Genomic DNA, 26,413 nt, shown 5'->3' on the forward strand with positions numbered 1-26,413 from the left:
ATTATATATATTTTTGAGATTTATCCATGGCTCTATGTGTATCAGTAGTTCATTTGCATTGATGAGAAGAATTCTGTTGTATGGATAGACCACAATTTGTTTATCCATTATCCTGATGATAGACTTCTTTTCCTTTTTAAAAAAAAAATTTTATTGGAGTATAATTGCTTTACAATGTTCTGTTAGTTTCTGCTGTACAACGAAGTGAATCAGCTATATATATACATATATCCTCTCCCAAGCTGAACTCCCTGTGCTATACAGCAGGTTCCCACTAGCTATCTATTTTACACATGGCAGTGTATATATGTCAATCCTAATCTCCCAATTCATCCCACCCTCCCCTTCCCCCACCCCAATATCCACCCTCCCATTCTCTACGTCTGTGTCTATATTCCTGCCCTGCAAATAGGTTCATGTGTACCATTTTTATAGATTCCACATGTATGCATTAATATACAATATTTGTTTTTCTCTTTCTGACTGACTTCACTCTGTATGACAGACTCTAGGTCCATCCACATCTCTACAAATGACCCAGTTTTGTTCTTTTTTATGGCTGAGTAATATTCCATTGTATATATGTACCACATCTTCTTTATCCATTTATCTGTTGATGGACATTTAGGTTGTTTCCATGTCCTGGCTATTGTAAATAGTGCTGCAATGGACATTGGGGTACATGTGTCTTTTTGAATTATGGTTTTCTTAGGGTATATGCCCAGTAGTGGGATTGCTGGGTCATATGGTAGTTCTATTTTTAGTTTTTTAAGGAACCTCCATACTGTTCTCCACAGTGGCTGTATCAATTTACATTCCCACCAGCAGTGCAAGAGTGTTCCCTTTTCTCCACACCCTCTCCAGCATTTACTGTTTGTAGATTTTTGATGATGGCCATTCTGACAGGTGTGAGGTGATACCTCATTGTAGTTTTGATTTGCATTTCTCTAATTAGTGATGTTGAGCATCTTTTCATGTGCCTCTTGGCTATCTGTATGTTTTCTCTGGAGAAATGTCTATCTAGGTCTTCTGCCCATTTTTGGATTGGGTTGTTTTCTTGATATTGAGCTGCCTGAGCTGTTTGAATATTTTGGAGATTAGTTCTTTGTCAGTTGCTTCATTTGCATATATTTTCTCCCATTCTGAGGGTTGTCTTTTCATCTTGTTTATGGTTTCCTTTGCTGTTCAAAAGCTTGTAAGTTTAATTAAGTCCCATTTGTTTATTTTTGTTTTTATTTTCATTACTCTAGGAGGTGGGTCAAAAAAGATCTTACTGTGATTTATGTCAAAGGGAGTTTTTCCTATGTTTTCCTCTAAGAGTTTTATAGTGTTCAGTCTTATATTTAGGTCTTTAATCAGTTCTGAGTTTATTTTTGTGTATGGTGTTAGGGAGTGTTCTAATTTCATTCTTTTACATTTAGCTGTCCAGTTTTCCCAGCACCACTCATTGAAGAGACTGTCTTTTCTCCATTGTATATTCTTTCCTCCTTTGTCATAGATTAGGTGACCATAGGTGTGTGGGTTTATCTCTGGGCTTTCTATCCTATACCATTGATCTGTATTTCTGTTTTTGTGCCAGTACCATATTGTCTTGATTACTGTAGCTTTGTGGTGTAGTCTGAAGTTGGGGAGCCTGATTCCTCCAGCTCCATCTTTCTTTCTCAAGATTTCTTTGGCTATTTGGGGTCTTTTGTGTTTCCATACAAATTGTAAAATTTTTAGTTCTAATTGTGTGAAAAATGCCATTGGTAATTTGATAAGGATTGCATTGAATCTGTAGATTGCTTTGGGTAGTATAGTCATTTTCAAAATATTGATCCTTCCAATCCAAGAACATGGTATATCTCTCCATCTGTTTGTATCATCTTTAATTTCTTTCATCAGTGTCTTATAGTTTTCTTCATACAGGTCTTTTGTCTCCCTAGGTAGGTTTATTCCTAGGTATTTTATTCTTTTTGTTGCAATGAAAAATGGGAGTGTTTCCTTAATTTCTCTTTCAGATTTTTCATCATTAGTGTATAGGAATGAAAGAGATTTCTGTGTATTAATTTTGTAACCTGCAACTTTACCAAATTCATTGATTACCTCTAGTAGTTTTCTGGTGGCATCTTTAGGATTTTCTATGTATAGAATCATGTCATCTGCAAACGGTGACAGTGTTACTTCTTCTTTTCCAATTTGTATTCCTTTTATTTCCTTTTCTTCTCTGATTGCCGTGGCTAGGACATCCAAAACTATGTTGAATAATAGTGGTGAGAGTGGACATCCTTATCCTCTTCCTGATTTTAGAGGAAATGCTTTCAGTTTTTCACCATTGAGAATGATGTTGGCTGTGGGTTTGTCATATATGGCCTTTATTATGTTGAGGTAGTTTTCCTCTATGCCCACTTTCTGGAGAGTTTTTATCATAAATGGGTGTTGAATTTTGTCAAAAGCTTTTTCTGCATCTATTGAGATGATCATATGGTTTTTATTCTTTAATTTGTTAATATGGTGTATCACACTGATTGATTTGCATATACTGAAGAATCCCTATATCCCTGGGATAAATCCCACTTGATCATGGTTTATGATCCTTTTAATGTGGTGTTGGATTCTGTTTGCTAGTATTTTGTTGAGGATTTCTGTGTCTATGTTCATCAGTGATACTGTTCTGTAATTTTCTTTTTTTGTGATATCTTTGTCTGGTTTTGGTATCAGGGTGATGGTGGCCTCATTGAATGAGTTTGGGAGATTTCCTGCCTCTGCTATATTTTGGAAGAGTTTGAGAAGGATCGGTGTTAGCATTTCTCTAAATATTTGGTAGAATTTGCCTGTGAAGCCATCTGGTCCTGGACTTTTGTTTGTTGGAAGATTTTTAATTACATTTAACATGATTACTGTGATTGATCTGTTTATATTTTCTATTTCTTCCTGGTTCAGTCTTGGAAACTTATACCTTTCTAAGAATTTGTCCATTTCTTCCAGGTTGTCCATTTTTTTTGGCATATAGTTGCTCGTAGTAGTCTCTTATGATCCTTTGTATTTCTGTGGTGTCAGTTGTAATTTCTCCTTTTCCATTTCTAATTTTATTGATTTAAATCCTCTCTCTTTTTTTCTTGATGAGACTGGCTAAAGGTTTATCAATTTTTTTTTAATCTTCTCAAAGAACCAACTTTTAGTTTTATGATCTTTTCTATTGTTTTCTTTGTTTCTATTTCATTTATTTCTGCTCTGATCTTTATGATTTCTTTCCTTCTACTAACTGGGTTTTGTTTGTTCTTCTTCCTCTAGTTCCTTTAGATGCAAGATTAGATTGTTTATTTGAGATTTTACTTGTTTCTTGAGGTGAGATTGAATTGCTATAAACTTCCCTCTTAGAACTGCTTTTACTGCATCCCATGGGTTTTGGGTCATCGTGTTTTCATTGTCATTTGTTTCTATGTATTTTTTTATTTCCCCTTTGATTTCTTCAGTGATCTCTTGGTTATTTAATAGTGAATTGTTTAACCTCCATATGTTTGTGTTTTTTACAGTTTTATTTTCCTGTAATTGAGTTCCAAGCTCACAGTGTTGTGGTTAGAAAAGATGCTCGATACGATTTCAGTTTTCTTAAATTTAATTTGATTTGCAACCCAAGATGTGATCTATCCTGCAGAATGTTCTGTGTGCACTGAGAAGAAAGTGTATTCTGCCGCTTTCAGGTGGAATGTCTTATAAATATGAATTAAGTCTATCTAGTCTACTGCGTCATTTAAAGTTTGTGTTTCCTTATTTATATTGTGTGGATGATCTGTCCATTGGTATAAGTGCAGTGTTAAAGTCCCCCACTATTATTGTGCTACTGTTGATTTTCCCTTTTATGGTTGTTATTATTTGCCTATGTATTGAGGTGCTCCTATGTTGGGTACATAAATATTTATAATTGTTATATCTTCTTCTTGGATTGATCCCTTAATCATTATTCAGTGTCCTTCCTTGTCTCTTGTAATTTCCTTTATTTTAAAGTCTATTCTATCTGATATGAGTATTGCTACTCCAACTTTATTTTGATTTCCATTTGCATGGAATACCTTCTTCCATCCCCTCACTTTCAGTCTGTATGTGTCCCTAGGTCTGAAGTGGGTCTCCTGCAGGCAGCATATATACAGGTCTTATTTTTGTATCCATTCAGCCAGTCTGTGTCTTTTCATTGGAGCATTTAATCCATCTACATTCAATGTAACTATCGATATGTATGTTCCTATTACCACTTTCTTAATTGTTTTTGTAGGTCTTTTTCTTCTCTTGTGTTTCTTGCCTAGAGAAGTTCCTTTAGCATTTGTTGTAAAGCTGGTTTGGTGGTGCTGAATTCTCTTAGCTTTTGCTTGTCTATAAAGCTTTTGATTTCTCCATCGAATATGAATGAGATCCTTGCTAGGTAGAGTAATCTTGGTTGTAGGTTTTTCCCTTTCATCACTTTAAATACATCCTGCCACTCCCTTCGGGCCTGCAGAGTTTCTGCTGAAAAATCAGCGGATAACCTTATGGAGATTCCTCTGTATGTTATTTGTTGCTTTTCCCTTGATGCTTTTAATATTTTTTCTTTGAATTTAATTTTTGTTCATTTGATTAATATGTGCCTTGGCATGTTTCTCCTTGGGTTTGTCCTGTATGGGACTCTCTGTGCTTTCTGGACTTAGGTGGCTATTTCCTTTCCCATGTTAGGGAAGTTTTCAACTATAATCTCTTCAAATATTTTTTCAGACCCTTTCTCTTTCTCTTCTTCTTCTGGGACCCTTATAATTCAAATGTTTGTGTGTTTAGTGTTGTCCCAGAGGTCTCTGAGACTGTCCTCATTTCTTTTCATTCTTTTTTCTTTATTCTCATCCTCAGCAGTTATTTCCACCATTCTATCTTCCAGCTTACTTATTCGTTCTTCGCTTCAGTTATTCTGCTATTGATTTCTTCTAGTTTATTTTTTCATTTCAGTTATTGTGTTGTACATCACTGTTTGGTTGTTCTTTAGTTCTTCTAGGTCCTTGTTAAACATTTCTTGTATTTTCTCAATCTCTTGCCTCCATTCTGTTTCCAAGATTTTGGATCATCTTCACTATCATTACTCTGAATTCTTTTTCAGGTAAGTTGCCTATTTCCTCTTCATTTATTTGATCTTGTAGGTTTTTACCTTGCTCCTTCATCTGTAACATATTTTTTTGTCATCTCATTTTTTTTGATGGGTGGGGCTGTGTTCCTGCCTTGCTGGTTGTTTGGCCTGAGGCATCCAGCACTGGAGTTTGCAGGCAGTTGGGTGGAGCCGGCTCTTGGTGCCAAGATGAGGACCTCCAGGAGAGCTCACACTGATTAATATTCCCTGGGATCTGAGGTTCTCTGTTAGTCCAGTGGTTTGGACTCAGCACTTCCACCACAGGAGCTCAGGCCCAACCCCTGATCTGGGAACCAAGACGCCACAAGTCTCGTGGCATGGCAAAAAAAAAAGGCAACAAACAAAAAGGAGCAGAACAATAACAAAGAATAAAAAATAAAATAAAATTAGAAAAATATAAAAATAAAAATGAAACAGCAAAGCAAAACAGAACCACAACAGCAAAATAAAAGGCCCAGGTGATGGGGGGCAGTGTGGGGGGCTTAGGCTCAGGACCTGTGTGGCTGGAGGGGGCCCTGGAGGGGGCCCTGGAGGGTGAAGTTTCAGGCCTGGGACACCAGCAGGCTCTCTGGAGCCCTAGTTAGCAGGGGAGATGCTGGTCATATTCCCCTCCAATCTCCTGATCGCCCGAAGGTCTCTCCCTGTCCCTGCTAGTCCCCTCACTGTGAGTGGGCCCCTCTGAGTGTGGGAACCCCTCTTCTCCTCCAGCCACCCCTCAGGGGCACCGGTCCCATCCCACCTCCACTTTTCCTCCCCCCTTCCTTCCCCATCACTTCCTACCTGGCTGCACGGGGATTCCTCCCATCCCCTTAGGCGTCCAAAGTTGCCCACCAGTGCCTGGTAGGTGCCCTAGTTGTGAGGAGTACAAACTCCACATCCTCTTATTCTGCCATCTTGACTCCACCCCCCCCAATTATGGACTTTTACATTGTTTCCTATTTTAGTCTGTCATGAATAAAGCTGCTGTATGAATCTTTGTGTAAACATATGGCTTCATTTCTCATCAGTTAATACCAAGGTGTGGGCTTACTCAGTCATAGAATAGGTGTATGTTTAACTGCTAAACAATTTTCTCCAGTTACTCCCATTGTATACACCAGCAATGTGTATGAGTTCCAGTTGCCCTATATCTTTGTCAGCTCTAGGTTTTGTCAGTGTTTTTAATTTTAATCCTTTCTGGTGAATGAATAGTCATACCTCATGGTTTTAATTTGCATTTCGCTGAGACCCAGCAATGCTGAGCATCTTTTTATGTACTTACTGTTTCAATACTTATTGGGGTAGGTCAAGGACCCAGGAAATCACGGAGTGAGATACCCTGAGGACAAAACTCCTCCAAATTGGGGAGTGGGAGGTAAAATTTACATTAGTAGACTTTTTCTTTCCTATCCCTTTTGCTTTTATGGGCTCACCCCAGGAGTTGAAGAAGAATTGGAGGCAATTCTTGGCAGCCCTGGTAGAGGCAGCAGTGGCCAGCCTGCCTGGCTATGAGGTGGTCGCCATGTTTATTGCTTCCTGCTTCTTTGCTCCCTGGAGCATCTTGAAACACCTCTCAGTCTCAAGGCGGGGGGCCCAGCATCCTGTCAATTCCACAAGTCCTCCTACAACCTTCCCATTAGATGGGGCCACATGACTGAATCCTAGCTAATGGAATGTAAAGCGAAAGTATGGACACCACTTCAGACCCACAAAATCCTCCTACATAATCCTCCACTCTGTCTTCCTCTGTCCGCTGGCTGCATATATTGGCTGCTGACCTTGGAAGCCATGTATTGAATGATGGAGCCAGCTTCAGCCTGGGTATCTGTACCTCTGTGTGAAGCAGAGCTTCCCACCCAACATGCCCACACCCTTCAGGAATAGCTGTTTGGGGCTTTATGTGAGCAAGAAGTAAATCTATGCTGTGTAAAGCTATTATAATTTGAGGACTTTTCCTAATACAGCAGCTAATTATACCTTATCTAATAGCAATTACCAGAGCCAGTTTCTGTTGCCTGCCACCAAAAACTCTGACTGATAAAATATATCTGGTTATTATTATCTAAATCTGAAGGATATACACAGAAATCAGCTATCTCTGATGATGAAATTGTGGGTGATTTTTATTTTCTTATTTTGCTTTCCTATGTGTTTCTATTTTTTTTGCCTGAACATATATTGTGTGTGTTTTTATGTGTGTGTGTATAATTAAAAAATAAGTCATTAAAAAATAAAACTCTCTCAGAGATTTGGATTCTCTGAGAGAGTTGGGGTTGGGGAGATACTAACCTCCACACAAGAGGCCAGGAAATTCAGAGAGCCCATTGGATTAGCAAAAGTGATGACCCTAGGCCCTCTAGAATCTTTCCTGAGCTACACTGCCCCCACCCTAGCAGTTTCTCCAGCTGTCCCTCGTGTGTCAAGATCCTTCCCCATTCCCCAGGACTCTTCCTTGGAGTCCTGTTTGTCAACAGCCCCTCACAGAGGGGCCCAGAGTTGAGCACATTATGCTAGCTTGGACCTCTGAGCACCTGCTGTTAGCATATCCACAAGGCACTGGAAAGGCCACACAAGGAGTGAAGACAGGCCCCAGAACACTAACCTGTACCCCTCCCTCTACTCTGATCCCTCTCCAAGCCCCAGCTTCCCAAGGCCTCACGGACAGGTGCCTGGGTAGGGAGGCCCCCATGACACAGTCTCTGTACCATGTGTAAAGGAGGGCTCTGCTGCCCAAGGGCTCCCCAGCCATCTCTACTTGCTTTGTTTAGTTTGGATCAGCAAAGTGTCAGAATGGCCAGACAGATGTCTTCTTTGGCCTGGTCCCAGCAGGACACCTACCTAGCTTTGGGACCTCATGGAATATAGGGAAAACAGTTACACCTACCAAGAGCTGGGCACTTTTTTTTTTTTTGGCTGCACCGCAAGGCAATGCAGGATCTTAGTTCCCCCACCAGAGATGAAACCCGTGCCCCCTGCAGTGGAAGTGTGGGGTCCTAACCACTGACCACCAGGGACGTCCCTGGGCGCTTGTTACTTAACCTTCACACCTGCCCAGCAGAGAGGGTACACTCACCCTCATTTTACCAGTGAGGAAACCAAGACTCAGAGGTTAAGTAGCTTGCCCAAGTTCACACACAAATAAGATAGGGACCCTGCCAGAACTGTAACCCAGACTGGATGGTCCCAAAGCCCACCATGTTCTTTCCAGTTCACCTCACACCTGCTTCTGTGGCCAAGGTCAGATAGCTGGGCCATTAGTAATGGAGCCAAATCTTCACATGACCACTTTAACAAGGAAAAAGGAAAATAGCTGCAGCTCTGACCAAGTCTTAGGTTCTTTTTTCTTTTTTTAAAATAAGGAGTCAGGTTAGCCACAGTTTAAGCATTGTGCTGAGTTTCTGAAAAAAGTCATATAATTCACATACACACCCTTCTAATTTTTGCATGAGGAAACTGAGACCCAAAAAGGGGCCACAGGGTCACATGGCATCTTCGTCCAGGCAGGTAAAGTCTAGAACCTGTGCCTTGTAACTCCCAACCAATGTCCTCCTCATCACACAGCCACCAAAATACACCAATCACTGTACTATGCTCATTGATAATTTAAAAAATAAACTTCTAATTGCAATATAATACTCCCAAAGAAAATACAAAAATCACAAGTGTACAGTCCAATGCATTATCACAAAGTGAACACTCCTGTTTTACCCTTGTCCAGAATTAGAATATTGCCAGCACTCCAGAAGCCCCCTGTGCTGCCTCCCAATCACTGTGAGCTCCCACCCTCTCCCCAACCCCAGGGGAACCCCTGATCTGACTTCTAAAAGAGATTCATTTTTGCCCCTCTGTGAACATTTTATTAATGGAGTCACATAATAGATATTCTTTTGTGTCCGGCTTCTATTGCTCAATATTAGGTTGGTGAGAATTATCAGTGTTGCTGGGTTTAACAATGGTTCATTCATTCTCATTGCTGTGTAGTGTTCGAGTGTGTGACTAAAGCCCACTTTAGCCATCCATTCTACTACTGATGGACATTTAGGTTGTTGCGGGGGGCCACTGCAGTGCTGCCATGAGCATTCTGGTGTATGTGTTTTGGTGCATGTATGTTCACACTTGTGTTGGGTACACCCCTAGGAGTGAAATTGCTGATGAGCTGGGGGTGGCTGGCCCCTCTTGCCTTCCCCCAGCACACTTCCCCTACCATAGAGACTCCTACTTGGTGCTTTGAGAAATCCCCTGTGGGAACCTCCCCCACACACACCCCACATTGCCCATGAGACTCTCTGGCTGCACTGTGGAGACAGGGTGGTGGGCAGCAGTGGGCACAAACTTGCTGTACCAAGTGGCCGCCCTGGCTGGCTCTGGCACATCTGCTGAGAAGTGCTTCTCCTTAGAGCTCTTCAGATGACTCCCTTCAAGCAAAGGCCCTGCAACTGCCAGTTGGGAACTGGTTCAGCCTGCAAGTTAGTGATAATCTGCTCATCTTGCACCAGCCTCTACCCTGATGTGGGGGCTACAGCAACTTCAGATGAAACTGTAGCTCCACCCAGGGCAGGGGCTGCTCAGCTCCTTTTGCCATTATCTCCCCATGGCTAAGCACAGTGCCTCTACGTGGGAGGTGCTCGGTTAATATTTGTGGGATTGAATCCAGCTTTCTAAAATGGCAGTGAGATAATGTTGCTGAAAGCCCTGGCACCCCACACAGTGCTCAGCCTACAGCCCTCTATTCATTTCCTACTGTGGCTATAACAAATTGTCACGAACTGAGTGGCTTAAAACAATACATGTTTATTCTTTTCCAGTTTTGGAGGTCAGAAATCCAAACTGGGTTTCACTGGGATAAATCACAGTATGGGCAGGGCTGCATCCTCCTAGAGGCTCTAGGGAAAGGATCCATTTCTTCATCTTTTCCAGTTTCTAGAAGCTGCCTACATTCCTTGGCTCTTGGCCCCTCCCTCCATCTTCAAAGCCAGCAGCACAGCATCTTCAAATCTCTCTCTCTGATTTTTCGTCCATCGTCACATCTCCTCCTCTCACTCTGACCCTCCTGCCTCCCTCTCTGAGGACCCTTGTGATTACAGTGGGCTTACCTGCATAATCCAGAATAATCTTCCTATCTCAAAAACCTTAACTTAATCACATCTGCAAAGTGCCTTTTGACATGTAACATATTTGTAGGTTTTGGGTGTTAGGACATGCACGTCTTCAGGGGCCATCTTGCTGCCAGCCACAAGCCCCAAACCCTTAACCTGGCAGTCAGGGCCTCAAACCTATGAACTTGCGTTTCCTTCCGGTCCGTCCACACCCACACGCCCCTCTCCTGGCCCACATGCTCCTCCTCGGTCACCCTACACGTATGCCACCTTTGTTCCTAGAATATTCACAGCCCAAAACCCAGTACCTCTAATCCAGTCTCTCCTTCAAGGCCCCACTGAAAAGTCAGCTTCACAGGAAGCCATTCCTGACCCCCAGATGAGCGTGGCCTCCTCTCCTGAGTCACACACACAAAGACACACCTGACAGGTAGCACTGCACAGCCTCAAAGCCTGGCTCTGTCAATCGCTGCCTGTGTGACCTTAGGCAAGTTAACGTCTGTGTGTCTTAGTGTCCACATCTATAAAATAATAATTTTTAAAAGTTTTTAGACTAATAATGGTGGTTTTATAAGATTGTATGAGGATTAAATGAGACAACGTACATAAAATGTTTTTAGCACAGAGCCTGGTATGCAATAAAACTTGATTTAAAAAATGGTCCTCTTTCCATTGTTACTGATGTGCAAGGCTCCCTTCCTAGCTGGGCTGTAACTCATAAGTAAATCCGTGTTACTCAACCCTGTGCCCCCAAGGGGTCCACCTGGCACAATCACAGATGCTTGTTGATCTGCATCGGAGGGATGGAGGGACGCACGCGTGGCCACATTCATCTGCAATCATCTAGCTGAGCGAGTTATCAGACCCTTGGAGCCAGCAGGAAAAGGAGGCTCCCATGGCTCCAGGCCGAGCAGAAGTGGCAGTTAGCTGTCAGTGGTGGGGGGACGTATCCATGGAACATACCAAAGAAAGTTGGAGAAGGTAGGGGTATCTGGGAGGCTTCCCAGGGAAGGTGAGTATGGGAAGCCTGGAGTGAGGAGAGGCATGGGGACGGCTGGCCCCTCTACCTGGGCCCGCCCCCACTCCTCTGCCTCTTTACATCACCTTCTTCAGCCTCCCAGGCCCTGCAGCGTGAATGTTCTTTCAAACGGTGGCAGAACCCAAGAGAAGTCAGTTGTAGGTGCTGAGAAGGTTCCTGGGGTTGAGATGGCTCTTCTGTGACCAGCGCTCCACAAAAGGGCTGATCAAGGCTGACTCACCTGTCCCCACTCAGCCAGGGTGGGGGGCTCTTTCCCACAGGGCTTCTTCGGGGTGGGTGGGTCAGGATCTGTCTCGGTCCTGCCTTAGGAACACCTCCATAATGAATGGAGCTCCAGGAATTCCCTGGCGGTCCTGTGGTTAGGACTCTGTGCTCTTACTGCTGAGGGCGTGGGTTCAATCCCTGGTCGGGGAACTAGGATCCTGCAAGCTGCACTGCACGCCCCCCCAAAAAGAAAAAGAACAGAACTCTTAAAGTCCTACCGGTCAAGAGTGGTCTATTGGGGTGATCAGATCCCTATTTGGGAAAAGAAAAAAAATCATTTTTTAGACACTTGGGCAACATTACAGAAAAGAATTCCAGCTTATTCAGCTGTAACTGTGCCCTGCACTGTGAGTTCCACTGGGCTTCTGGAGAACAAGCAGGGAAGACCCCATTCCCCGGGTCACTGCACCCCCTCATCATCCTGTGGCTTCAAAGGCCTCATCTGAGCTCCCACCCACAGCCTGGCCGGCCCTTGGTGCTGGAGACCGAGCTCTGGGTCAGAGGTCAGACTATCTCGGTACTGGCCCCATGTCCGTGATGGCTAGCTGTGGGACCTCGGCATGTCCCACCCCTCAGAGTGTCCCTACTTGTAGGACGGGGGTTATAATAACGCCTCCTGGCAGGGCTGTCATGAGGCACACATGAACCTTGGATCTGGATGCCTGGCATGGCTCTGGGCACTTGTGGCGCCAGTGTAACCTCCCTCTCACCCTTGTTTTGGAAGCCCAGGCTCCCAGCACCATTAGGAAGCCACCACTCACACCTGAGTATGAACATCTCTGGGCACAACTCATGCCCTCTGGACATCGAGGAACAAAGTCTGGGAGAAAAAAGGGTCAGCTTGAACCTGAGAGGGCCCCAGCCTGACTCAGCTAAAGATGCTCCCTCTTTACCCCCCACTACCTGGCCTTGGAGGTTTGTCATTAAGCTGGACACTGGGTCTGAGTGGAGAGCAGATTCTCCACGCTTGGGTGTTCAGCCCCCCTGGGGAGCAGCGCCGACCTGCCCCAGCCTGCCTGGGCCTGGCTCTGGCTGCCTGGGCCACTCGCCAGGACACTGAGGGCTTGACTGATTGTCTCTGCTCCCCATTCCTGGCCATCCCCTGGGGAGGTCACAGATGCAAGCGGCCCAGGCAGATGCTGGAGAGGTCCTCAGACTCAGAAGAGACCCCACCTCCCACTCCCTGATGTTGGGGTCTGTACCAGAGGAAGGTATTCCCAGGCCAGCCCCTAGGCTCAGAGAGGGGGACTTGTGTGCCCCCACCCCCAGGGCACCCATCTGTCCCTGTCCAATGCCATAGGCCCTCTCCCTCACATCAACCAGCTTATTTCCTCTCTCTGGGCCTCAGTTTCCTCATCTGTACAATGGCGGCAGAGGGCTGAAGGATGTGGGCTCCAGGCCTTTCAGGTCTGAGAGTCACAGACCTCACCTGAGGGATCGCTCACTGGGTTTTTGAATAATTAAATTTTTGGAGCACCCTTGGCCCCTGCCCAGGTGAGGGCCCTCAGAGACAGGTGTGTATGTCAACGTCACTTTCGGGTGAGGAAATGGAGGCTCTGAGATGTGAAGGCCACGTCCAGAGTCATGAAGGCTGAAACCAGGTCATGCCAGCTCTCAGTCCAGTGCCCCTTCCCTACCCCAGCCCACTCCCCCAACTCCAGGGGCAGCCAGCCCAGGGGGGGTGCAGCCCGGGCAGCAACGAGCACCCTTAGCCCTGAGGTTCTGTCGCTGACGAGAGCCCTGGAGGTCCAAACCTCTATTCTTCTCACAATGACCTGCCTCTGTCCCAATTTAGAGAGCTTTGCCAGCCTTCATGGTAACAAAAATAATAAACACTGGCTCTTATTGAAAGCTTCCACTCTGCTCTAAGTACTTTCTGTGTATTAACTCACTATAACCCTATGAGTTAGTAAATTATTATGACTCCATTTTACAGAGGAGAACTTTGAAGCACAGAGTGGTTAAGCAATGTGCCCAAGGTCACACAGCTTGTAAGCAACTATCTCATCCCAGGTTACCAAGAGCGTATGCTCTAAGGCTTTGCTGGGAGTGCATCCTAGGGCACAAAAGTGAGGGGGTGGGGAGGAAGGAAGGCAGAAAAGGGAGGAAAGCAAGTACAAGGTAGTGCAAGCATTTCTGAGCTGGCCAGCATCCCACAGGAAAACATAACTCTTTGCTACATCATGGAGGACATCTGGACAGGTCCTGTGCTCTGCACTTTGGACCATTTCATTGAGGGGAGGAAGGGAAGGAACTTACTGCATCCCCTCTCCTGTGTGTCCACAAGAGGGAGCCCGTGCAGAGTGAGGAGTGTGGTGAGCAGGAAGGAGAGAGGACCAGAGAGGTGAGAACCGCCCAGGCCGCAGGCCGCAGACCAGATCCAGGTCCCAGCCCGCCACCCTCCCCCTCCCATAGTTAGTTGTTAACCTTGTCTTGGATTGTATGAGTCATTTTGGTTGTCCTTTTTGCCTAAGCTGGTCTCAGGGTTTCTGCCCCTTGCAACCAAGAGTCCCTGCTTTACAGATGAGGAAACTGAGTCTTAGAGAGGTAAGATGACTTGGCCCGGGTCACACAGCTAATCCAAAAACCGGTGTGCTCGACCTTGGCCTGTCCCATGCAGATCCTGTGCATGCCGGTCACACGGCCCTCTATCCAGGCCTCTCCAGGTGAGGGAAGATCCCGGTGAAGGAAGAAGGTGTCTCCTCTGCAGACATGGGGCAGGCATCTGGGTTTGCTCCCTTCCTTCTCCTCTTCCCTAACTTGCTCCACCAAACGACTTGGTCCTAGGTGGCACCGTTGCCCCCTTCCAGTTCTCGCCAACTTGTTAGAATCCTCTATGCACCCACGTTCCTCTACCCCTGCTCTCAGGAAAGTTCTACCCTGGTGGCCTGAGTCCCAGAATCTGAGTTCCTGGAGAAGAGGTTGAGTCTCAAAAATCTCTGGCTTCTGTCCACAGCTGGAGGAAACTCAGCTCTGATCCTGGGACCTGAACTCCCCCCATTCATCATAGAAAGGGACCCGAGAGGACACAGCTGCAGCCCAGGGCCACGGCACCCTCAGGTGCACGGGTGTCTTGCAGCTGAGCCTTGGGACCCAATGTCCAGAGCACACTGTGGTGGCTGACACAGGCATCCTGTGGGGGATGGAGAAAGGCGTTTTCTGTGGGTAATGGTGGTGATGGCAAGGTCCATGGTTCTTGGGAAAGGAGAAGGTGGGAGGCGGTGTGGCCAGCAGGAGCCAGTGGAGGCCCAAAGTTCTCCTGCTCTTCTGAGGCCTGGGCCCATAAAGCGTCAAGCCAGAGCCCCAGGATGCAGCATTTCGAAATTAAAAAAAAAAAAAAAATTACATCCTAGTAATACATACACATGGTAACAAAAATGTAGCCCAGAGGAGCTGATACTGAAAATATACGGCAATGCTCCCTGTGTCCAAGCCCCAGAGGCACAGGGTAGGGGCAGGGCGGGGGTGTTTGTTTTGTATTGTATTTATTTATATTGAAGTTGATTTACCATATCATGTTAGTACTATATGATATCACTCATATGTGGAATTGAAAAAACAATACAAATGTATGTATACACAAAATAAAAACAGACTCACAAACATAGAAATCAAAGTTAAGTTTACCAAAATGGAGAGGGGCGAGTGGAGAGGGACAAATTAGGGGCATGGGATTAACAGATACAAACCACCTGTTTTTTTTTTAACTGTTTCTATTCCTTATTTAGCTTTTTAAAAAACTGAATTACAGCGACTTCCCTGGGGGCACAGTGGTTAAGAATCCGCCTGCCAATGCAGGGGACACGGGTTCGAGCCCTGGTCCAGGAGGATCCCACATGCCGCAGTGCAACTAAGCCCGTGCGCCACAACTACTGAGCCTGTGCTCTAGAGCTCGTGAGCCACAACTACTGAGCCCGCATGCCACAACTACTGAAGCCCGTGCACCTAGAGCCCGTGCTCTACAACGAGAAGCCACCGCAATGAGAAGACCGCGCACCACAACGAAGAGTAGCCACCACTTGACGCAACTAGACAAAGCCCGCGTGCAGCAACAGACCCAACGCAGCCAAAAATAAATAAATAAATCTATTTTTTTAAAAAAATTGAATTACAGTTGATTTACAATGTTGTGTTAGTTTCAGGCATACAGCATAATGATTCAGTTATACATATATGTATTCTTTTTCAGATTCTTTTTAATACAAGATATTAAATATAGTTCCCTGTGCTATACAGTAAATCCTTGTTGTTTATCTATAACCATTTCTGTGTTTATCTATAACCTGTCTCTTGAGAGGGTTCCACAGGTTTAAAACATGTGCTTATCTCTCTAGATCTTGATTTATCACCACAAACGACACCACTTAGCTCCCCTCCCCGCCTTCTTCCAATGCTTGAACATTTACTCCAATTTTTGGTTCTACTATTTGTTTCTGTACCTTTAAACAGCATCTTATCCCTCTACTTCTTGTTCCATCCACTTTTCAGTGTCTCAAAGCCCTCAGTGTAAGATGAGTGTCTGAGGGACCCCTACTCCTGTTTTACCCTGCGTCTTCTGTCAGCCGGCACTTAACTCTGGTGTTGTTCAGATGAACAACATTTACATTCTTTAATGAAACAAACTTGAAACTTCCCAGCTTTTTCTATAGCAGATTCCAAAAATACCCTATGATCAAATATTATAGGTGGTACATGGACAAGCATTTTACAAAATAGTGTTATAATTATTTTAATATGCGTTGGGAAATACATAGGTATGCATGTATATAATGAGTCCTTCAATGTGTGATTTCACAAATCTAATTGCTTAGGATGAAGCTACAGTCAATTCCTAAAAGTTAAAACTGAGTCAAGGTGAAGAAAAATATTAAATGCTGTCCAATACCCGAGGCATGCAGATATGGAAAAAATCATGAAGGGAGCTAAGAGATTGATTGGAAAACTGGTTTTGATTCTCAAAGTCAAAAACCAGCGAGCACAGCAATTGCTTTGCTATGAGAGTGCTTATCCTCCACTGCTGAGCCTGGCGGCAAGCTGAGATGATGTTTCCTTCCGTAGGCCGGTGCCCCAGAGCCTGGGCTACACAAGAAGCAACGTGCCGGCATTGAGGACATTGTACGTTCAGGCCATTCAAGATGGCTGTTCTGTTGCTCTCTGTACATCCCCTTCTAGACCAGTCCCTGCTTCATTCACATGACTATCCAATCCTCTTAATTACAGGGGTTAATTAGTCCCTGGTAACTGATGAGCCCACCTGAGTCAAATCTCCCCTATAAATGGTAGCCTGTTTCTCCCGAGTAGTGAAGATGGTTGCCATGTCCTGCTTGCCAGCTGCCATGCATGAAGGGGTGTCACTCCAGGACCCCTTGTTTCAGACATGTAAGATCCCTTGTCCAATAGATCATCGTTGTCTCTGTTGCTGTCTTCAGGCTCTTTCTTCGGTCTCAAGGCTGGGCAACTACCAGGCTTGCAGGCCTGCGAGGTGCAGCCCAACCCACATGTAGACTCTGTCTTCTTCCAATTAGTTGTTTACAATCGTTCCATGTTCATCGTTGTACCATGATCTGTTTTTGCAAGTTGTTTATCTTGGTATTCCTAATCATCCTTTTTTTTTCCCCTCATTAACCAAACAGCATATCTTCAGGTTGAATCATCATCTCAGTCATCCCACCTGTTGCATGGAGGGCCCCCTTTTGCCTGGAGACACCCAGGAACTGTTGATTATGCTGTGGTGATTGGGGTCCACAGCTGTTTCACATCTACACTCACAGGTCAGAATTCGTTCATTTGATCAGTATTTATTGGGAACCTACTCTCTTCCAGGCACTGTTTTTTTTTTTTTAAATGCAGAAGGTTACATTTTGTTTTCCAAAATGACCCCATAGGCCTTCTTTTTAGGAACTCACTTTTAAGCAGTTGTATTATTTTTTTATTGGAGTATAGTTGATTTATAATGTTGTGTTTCTGCTGTACAGCAAAGCAAATCATTTATACATATATCCACTCTTTTTAAGATTCTATTCCCATATAAATCATTACAGAGTATTGAGTAGAGTTCCCTGTACTATACAATAGGTTCTTATTAGTTGTCTATCTTATATACAGTAATGCCAAGCTCATCTTAATGGACAGATAGATGATAACACAGAGTATCCTGGAATTAGATGATGGTGAGAGCATGGAGACAATAAACAGGAAGAGGGTGGGGAGTGCTGGGTGGGTGTGTGGTTTTAGCTGCAGTGGTTGGGGAAGGCCTTACTGAGAAGGTGATGTCTGAGTAAAGACGGAGGGAGTGAAGAGAGAGTCGGTGGATGTATGGGGTCAGTGTGTCCCACACAGAGGGAACAGCCATACAGAGGCTGCGGGGCAGGAGGAAGAGCACAGAGGCCGATGTGGCTCACTGGGGCCCAGGACGGGGAAGGCCAGTCATCCACATGTGATGGGGACGGGGGCTCCCCCCTCAGCACATGCTGTCCTGAGTCCCTCCAGCCTCCTCCCTTCCCAAGTCCTCACTCTCCTCCTCCCCACGTGCCCTTCACTGTCCTTTTCAACTCTCACTTCACCTCTCTCTCCTTTCCAAGCCCCATTTAATCTAATCTCAGGGGGAGGAAAAATTGGCTCTGGGCGCATGTATGCATCATCGCGTTCGCATCATCATGTTCTAGGTCAGATGTTTCTGGGAACCTTTGTTTCTGCCTTAGTGTGGACCAGCAGAGAGAATGTGGTCCCCACGGGGCAGAGAGAAGGAGGCAGAGGTACACAGAAAACCAGGTTATTACCAGAGATCCAGCAGTGCCACAAGCAAGCCCCGACTGGCCCCCTCTCCCCAATCTTCTAGTTCATTCCATAGCCTACAACTCCAAGAAGCAGGGATTGCTAGCCCCGCTATGACAAACCTCAGACTCAGAGGGATGGGGCCCCTTGCCCAAGGTCACTCAGCTCACAAGCAGAAGTAGGATTTGAACCCAGGTCTGCGTCCATCCAAAGCTTGGGGTTTCCCACTTCCTGTGGCTCCTCACTGTTAGATACAGAGCTCAAGGATCTACAAAGAGCTAGAAGCCCTCTCCTAGAAAAATGCAAACAAATGGACACACACACACACACACAACGTTGCCTGTGACTTCAGGGGGTTCCCCGAGTCCAGGTAAGAACACCTATACCAGCCATTCCGCGGCCTGTTAGGAACCGGGCCACACAGCAGGAAGTGAGCGGCGGGCAAGCAAATGAAGCTTCATCTGCCCCTCCCCCAGCGCTTGCATTACTTCCTGAAACGCCCCCCCCACCTCGCCCCCATCCATGGAAATATCGTCTTCCACCAAACTGGTCCCTGGTACCAAAAATGTTGGTGACCGCTGACCTATACCATCTGTGGCTGTCTCTCTGGAAGGCCCTGCGTGGCTGGGCCCTCCTTGCTGTAATGCACTGTGCCCACGAGCATCCTAGAGAGGCCTTTTCCCAGCCAGTAACCCCTCCCCACTCTACCCACAGCAGCTGGAGCAAGAGGAGAGGCCTCCAGCTGGTGCAGAAAACATTTTGGCCTCACACACACTGCAGGAACAGATCTTCCCCATCAACAAACTCACGTGGGCAAAACTGCAACTTTATTTTTCTGTAACTCCATGAATTTTAAACATCTCTCCTCCCTTCCTCCTATGGCAAAATAGTTTTTGTGAAATGGGCACATTAATTATCATTTTCAAGTTTAAATTAAGTCCCAGCAGTTCCACTTCTAGGAATTTATCCTAGAGCTAGACCAACTCGAGCGCATATGGTGCAGGAATAAGGCTGTTTGTTTCAGCAAAAAACTGAAAACAACCTTGGTGTTCGTTGTACGGGACGGGTTAAGGGCGTCCCGGCCAGCCCTTCTGTGGAATGCTGTACATCCCGAAAAGAGGACTAGGAAGCTCTCAACACAACAATAGGAAAAGCTCTCCAGCCAACACTGTCAAGTATGAGAAACAGGTATAAAATCATGTATACCGTGTTACCATTTGTATATATCCAGAATATTTCTAGAATGATGCAAAAGCAACTTTTAACAGTGCTGGCTATGGGAGAAGAAATGGGTGAGGGAAGGAGAGAGAAGAGGGGGAGAAAAATTTACTTTTCACTGAAGTTCTCTGTACAGTTTTTAAGAAAAAAAAAATGTATTGAGGTGAAATTCACATAACATTACAATTTTATTTTATTTTTATTTTTATTTTTTTGTGGTACATGGGCCTCTCACTGCTGTGGCCTCTCCCGCTGCAGAGCACAGGCTCCGGACATGCAGGCCCAGCGGCCATGGCTCACGGGCCCAGCCGCTCCGCGGCATGTGGGACCCTCCCGGACCGGGGCACGAACCCGTGTCCCCCGCATCGGCAGGCAGGCTCCCAACCACTGCGCCACCAGGGAAGCCCAACATTACAATTTTAAAGTGCACAATTCAGTGGCGTTTAGTACATTCACAATGTTATGCATCCACCAACTCTATCTACTTCCAAAACATTCCATCACCCCAAAAAGGAAACCCTGTAACCTTTAAACAATCATACCCCTTTATACATTTTACATGTTCCTGCTATATCAGCAAGGGTCCCGACAAGAAAGAGATGACCCACTCAGAGGGGCAGTTAGAGAGGGGAGGGCAGGGTTAAGGGAGCCACAGAGGATGGCGAAGCAACAGCAGGGAGCTAGACCACTCCTGTGGCCCCAAGCCATCTGGGCGGGATGTCGGATAGGACCTTCAGCTGTCAGGACAAGGATGAAGCTGCTGCCCAAAGGGCAGCCATCAGGGAGGGAGGGAGAGGAATCAAACTCCCAACCTCTTTCTGTCTGTCCTCTGTTCTCCAGCTGCCATCTGTATTGGCCTAACTCAGCCAGAGGCCAGGGGCCCTGGTGATACCCACACAGGTGAGCTTTGGGGGACCAAGCCAGTGGAGATGGAATCTGGGGGTCAAAGGCAGAATAACCAGCACATGGTTATAGACACTTTTCCAAATCAAGTTCGTTAACTATTTTTAAAGCTCAGCTAAATCAGACTCAGTGGTTCCCTGTCCTTCCCCTCAGCTCCGTATCCCAGCATCAACCCTATGTATGAGATGTACTTTTGGTCCTGGTCCTCAGGTGGGGTCAACCCTCCACGCCAGGACCACTGAGTACCCATGCTCCTATCAGCCTCTGTTGCCAGCCTGCCAACACTACCCTCTCCTCAGGTGGACCCTTGGTCCACTGCCTGCATTGAGGAGCGGGACTGCCCAAGCCCTCTTGGCCCTGGTGCCTTGGAACCATCTCCTCCTCTGTGGCCTGCACTGCATACTGTAGGGCTTGTCACTTTCTTGGGAAGCCTCAGGCCCCACTACCCTCTTCCCTCCTTAGGGCCCAGGAGCCCCTCTCCAAGCCACCCCCCACCCCCTGCCAGGTCCTGGCCTCCTTTTTGAACTCTCTTCCTTTTCCAGCTCTCAGGATCCCTAAGAATCTGAGGGATGGGGTTGGGGGAGGGGAAACTTGCTCTGCCTCATTATACATCTTTCCAAACCTTTCCAGGCTTTCATCTTAACCAATGCTTTTGAACTTGAAAGTTAAGAATTTGATGTCATTTTTTTTTCTCTGATTCAGTTTCCCCTTGGGTGGGGCCTCACCACTTATCACTCACAATGATGTCCCACTGGGCACATTCAATCAGCCCATGAGCACGGCTCTCCCCATCACCTTCTCATGTTCAGGTGGAGCTGGCAGCCACCGTGGCCAGACTCCAAGCCAACATCCTCATGATCCAAACAGTTCAATTAAGGCCCAGAGAGGGGCAGAGACCTGCCCAAGGTCATGGGGAGAAGGGGTCAGTGGAAGATTCGGGCGTCAAAGCCAGACTCCAGGCCTCCTGTCTAACGTGCCTTCAGTGTATTGGGAGGCAGCATCCTAGGGTCCATGCTCTGAATTTTCATGGATTCAGGCAAGCTCTTTCTCAGCCGCCTGCCTCTACCAGTTAAGACCTGTGACCCAGCTGAACCTACTGACCCCTTTTGGGGACATCTCGTAGAATCTCCACCAATGCCTCTTTTATTCAGGCTGTACTCAGTTGGATCACGTGCCCCCAAAAGTCATGCACACCCAGAGCCTTGGAGTGTGACCTTATTTGAAAATAGGCTCTTTACAGATATAATTAGCTAAGATGATATCATACTGGATTAGGGTAGGCCCTAGTCCAATGACTGTTGTCCTTAAGAGAAAATAGGGACATAGACACAGAGGGCAGACAGCCATGTGGAGACAGAGGCAGAGATTGGAGGGACACATCTACCAGCCAAGGAGCCTAAGGATTGCTGGGAACCACCAGAAGCTAGAAGAGGCAAAGAAAGATTCTTCCCTAGAGCCTTTAGAGAGAGCATGGCCCTAATGACCCCTTGATTTCAGACTTCTGGCCTCTAGAACTGTGAGAGAATACATTTCTGGTTTTTTTTTTTTTTTTTTTTTTGCAGTACGCGGGCCTCTCACTGTTGTGGCCTCTCCCGTTGCGGAGCACAGGCTCCCGACGCGCAGGCTCAGCGGCCATGGCTCACGGGCCCAGCTGCTCCACGGCATGTGGGATCTTCCCGGACCGGGGCACGAACCCGTGTCCCCTACATCAGCAGGCAGACTCTCAACCACTGCGCCACCAGGGAAGCCCTACATTTCTGTTTTAAGCCACCTAGTTCGTGGTACTTTGTTCCTGCAGGGAACTAGTACACAGTCTAAGGGGGAGATTTCTGGTACTCACAGAAAGGCCCCTGCCACCCGCCATGCCCTACGTGAATTTTCCACATCTGTTTACAGATGCCTGCAAACCCACCATCAGTACTCTTCTTTCCTTTAGCTGATGGAACAGATCCACGCTTCTATTTTGGTGCCCCTGGGTGGTCACATTCCTAGGTCCTCTATCACGTCTGCTTCAGTGCAAATGCTTCTGTCAACTATATCATAGTCCTCAGTGTTGGAAACGTCTCATTCCTTCCCCTGGACTGGGGTTCCTTGAGGGCAGGAGCCACAGGTCCTCCTCGGACCTCCAGCCTCCAGTGCAGGGCCTGGGGGAGGTGGGCTGTGCGGGTGAAACCCCTTCCTGGAGCCGCGTCCAGCCAACGGTGAGGCAAGGTTGCAGGATGTGGGCAGTCGAGGTTAGCAGCCACTGCAGGATCTGAATCCAGACTGGTGCTGAGATCCCCTTGGGCTCCGACGTGGCCTTTTAAAGCCAGTGAGGAGGTTTTCTGGGGGCCCAGAAGCCCTGAGCCCATTGGCCAGACTTCCTGGGAGAACCAGAGTGGATTTGCATGAAAAAGAACACTGGCTTCATTGAAATTCTCCTCATCTTGAGTGAAACAAAATCACAAAGAAAAGGAAAGTTTCAATCCTGAGCAACTTCACCGCTGAGGGGTGTTTTGAGCTTCTAAAAATAGAGAGGAAATGGGTCTCTTTGGGCCACTTCAGTCACTGCCTCCCCAGCCAACCCCCACACCCAGTCAAGGCCAACCTCTCGTGCAGTGGGAGACGACTCTCTCTCCGGCAGATGCCCGTGGCGGGTGCCGTGCACTTCTGGAGCCGGACGCAGCTGTCGCCCCCAGGACCCCAGCATGCCGGACAGCAGAGTGGCCCCGCAGGAGAGCCGACTGGTTTCGAGCCTGGGGACCACCCAAGAACACTTGGGAACCAGGTAAGTCGGAGGTCGGTCTCTGTCCACGGAGCCTCTGGCCGAGCTCTGGACTTGACTCTGCTGTGTGAACCTGGGCAAGCTGCTTCACTCTCTGAGCCTCAGTCTCTTCATCTGGGAAATGAAGGGAAGGGTCTGGATGATCTCTAAATGGAATAAGCCCTGGACTGGGACATGTGTCACTTGGAACTGTCTCCTCCCCTGCGTGGCCAAGAGGGGCTCAACCGAGGAATGAGGGCATGAGTAGGGGGCTGCAGGTGGATGGAGGAAGAAGTTTTCAGTCAATAGGAATATTTCCCTGTCTCCTCAAGGGGGCCTGTGGCATGTGGGGTCAATGACAGACAAGGACAGGGGAGAGCCAGAGGATCCGGCTCCAGCTTGCTGTGTGACCTTGGTGGGTCCCTGCGCCTCTCTGGGCTGCAGCTTCCCTGTCTGTACATGAATGCAGCGGTTGAATTTTCCCCAAAGCCCTCCTGCTGTATGTGTTCTGCTAATCTGTGATTCAGAGGAAGCGGGTTCAATTTGTCAGCCATTCACTAGTGCCCACTCTGGCCCAGGCCCTGTCCATCCAAGGAGTGGGACCCAGTCCTGGCCCAAGGAGCCCCCAACCAGGAGGCAGGGAGAAGGCAGACACATGGAACCCCAGGGTCCAGATGCCTGTGGTCTGTGCCCAGGAGGAACACAGGCCAAGAGGAGGAGGGAAACTTCTAACGGGACAGGCCTTGGATGGTTAGGAGGGCACTAACAGTCGGAGAGGAAGGGCCATGCCGGAGGAGGGACCAGCGTAGCCATGGTGAGAATACGCGAAGAAAGATGGGGAACTCGGGGGAAGGGAGAGGCCTGGGTGGCTGGAGTGCGGAAGGGGAGAAGGACAAGGGAGAAATGTCAGGGGCTGAGCCCTATGGGGAGAAGTTGCCAGGGTTTGAGCTACAGAGTGAATGGCCATTGTTCTCAATGAGGGGTTATGAGGAAGGAAAGATGGAGCAAATGGAATAAATGTGAAAGTGCCTCACAGGCAGAGGCCCCTCCCAGGGCTGGAGGCCTGGGCCCTGCCCTGGGTCTGCAGAGAACAGAGAATGGACTCCTGTCCTGCCAGTAGCAGGGGCTCCTTACCTGCAAGACCTCCAAGAGCATGAGGTCCAGCCCCCTCCCTGGACATAGGCCACGCACAGAGGGTCAGTGGGGTCCTCAAGGTGGGCTGGCTGGGCTCACCCTGGGGAATGGGCTCAAAGAGGCCTGGACCTGCTTTGCAGACTCCATAAAAGGGAAGCAGCAGAGAGCCCCAGGCTGGGGCAGGGCCAGGAAGGGTAGGGAGGTGAGGAGCCCTGTGGGGGAAGAGAGGGCTGAAAACTCAGAAGGTCAGTCCCCCTGCTTTCTTGCTTAGTGACTTCGGGTAAGTTGTTGAGCTTCCCTGAGCCTTAGTATCGCCATCTGTACAAATGAAGACAAAACGCCTGACCACTATTAACCCTGCAGAAAATTTGGACAGATTCTATCAGCTGGTGTGTATGAAATGCTTTCAAAGGCACGAGGGCCACCCCTCAAAGGCATAGTGAACCTCCTAGCAATGCCTGGGAATTCTCTTAGCAGGCTGCAGGTGCTCATGCCTTGGGTTCCCATCCAGCTCTGCTCCAGACCTACTCTGATTCTGGGCAAGTCACCCTCTCTGAGCCTCAGTTTCTCCATCTGTCAAATGGGGATGATAATGCCTGCTCTGTCGGCCTTGCAGAGTAGTCGTGAGGAAAGAACTCTGAACCCCTGTTTAACATTGTTCTCAAGTCAGAGGCTGTTACAGCTGCTGTGATGCCCCTCCAGGCCAGCCCCAGAAGCAAAGGGCTCTATCTCAGGCTTGCCTATCTGTCCTGGCCTTGTGGCCATGGGCTGGCTGCTGCTCCTGGGGGAGAGTGGGCCTACATTCCTCCAATAGCCTGAGAGGGGCCTTATCTTACACCCTTCCCCTTCCCAGGGTTGCAGAGGGGAGGCCGGAGATCAGGGAGGTAGAGACTGAGCAGAGGAGGGTTTGCATACCAGGCTGACCCACATGAATTCCCTTGTGTGCCACACCACTTGCAGGGTTTGAGGGAGGGAGCCGGGCCAGGCCCGAGAGAGGCTGGGTCTGCTGGGCTGGAGCCAAGATGGGTCAGCCACTGATCTGGCAGCTTGTGCTCCGTGTCCTTTGAGGCTGCGGCTGTAGACCATGCCATCCATCAGGAGTACCCATCGGAGTAGCCCTGTTAAACTCTCGGTGCAGGAGGGACACCAGCCTCCCTGAGCCTGAAGAAGCCCAGGTTGGAGGAAGGGCTTCAGAAGAACCAGAGAAGCGGACAGTTCATCCTGGGTTTGAAGGGTCGTGGATGCCCTGGTGGCAGGCGGGGGCATCCTGTGGACTGAAGGTGTGGTTGTGGAGGAGTTACAGGTGGCCGTCAGACCAGTCGGGTTAACTCCTAAGCTAACTCCTAGGTCTGGATAGGCTGGTGTGGCCAGACTAGGGGCAGCCAGGCATGAGGGCTGCCAGAGCCAGAGGAAGAGGCAGAGAGGATGCCTGGCAGGCGTGGTAGCAGTAGAAGCAGAAGGCGAGCCTAGTTTGGGGAGGTGACTCTGGCAGCAGCGAATACAGGCTGGAGTTGGGAGGCAGACGCCAGGAGAAGGGAGCCTGCAGAGTCGAGTCTGGCCCAGGGAAGGCTGGTGAACTCTGAACTGACCATATTCCCCCTGGGCTCCCAGCTGCCTCTCCCAACCCTGCCTGCTCAAAGACTGGGTGCCAAGAGGAATTCCCTCAGAGCCAGGAGTGTGGGGCAGGCACAGGAGGCTGCTGCAAGCCCAGTGAAGGAGGCTATTCTCACTGATAAAGCTTTCCAAGGATGATAGGGAGTGAGCTCCCCATCTCTGGGGTGTGCAAGCCTGGGAGGAACAAAACTAATGCAAATGCTATGGAAATGATACAGGCATCCTTAAGAATATGGAATATCCAGGACCTTTTAGTTTTCCCAACTTCCTCCCCCTCACTTCCCCATAATATGAGAAATGGTTATTGTAGAGTTGCCTTTTCCCTCTTATTTTGGTATCTTTATTATCTATCTGTTTTCATAAGTATACATTCATCTATTCAAAATTATTTATTGTTGAATATGTCAGGTACTATGCTAAGAGAATACCATAGAAAACAAAACAAGCCCCTAACTTAAGGAATTAACATACTTGCAGCAAAGACAGACATGAACAAATAATTATATAATTACCTTTTTTTTTTT

The 26,413-nt window shown here is 47.5% G+C and overlaps 1 protein-coding gene across 1 annotated transcript in view; it reads left to right on the forward strand.

Moving 5' to 3' along the window:
* The first annotated feature begins 22,985 nt into the window (after positions 1-22,985).
* ACSBG1 (acyl-CoA synthetase bubblegum family member 1) overlaps positions 22,986-26,413 on the forward strand; it is a 48,967-nt gene continuing 45,539 nt past the window's right edge. Inside the window, exon 1 of the mRNA XM_059058153.2 lies at positions 22,986-23,165. Within this exon, the coding sequence (XP_058914136.1) occupies positions 23,086-23,165 (80 nt within the window). The 5' untranslated portion in view covers positions 22,986-23,085. The remainder of the gene's footprint in view (positions 23,166-26,413) is intronic.

The sequence above is a fragment of the Kogia breviceps genome, chromosome 3 (genome assembly GCF_026419965.1).
Source record: "Kogia breviceps isolate mKogBre1 chromosome 3, mKogBre1 haplotype 1, whole genome shotgun sequence".
Lineage (NCBI taxonomy): Eukaryota > Metazoa > Chordata > Mammalia > Artiodactyla > Physeteridae > Kogia > Kogia breviceps.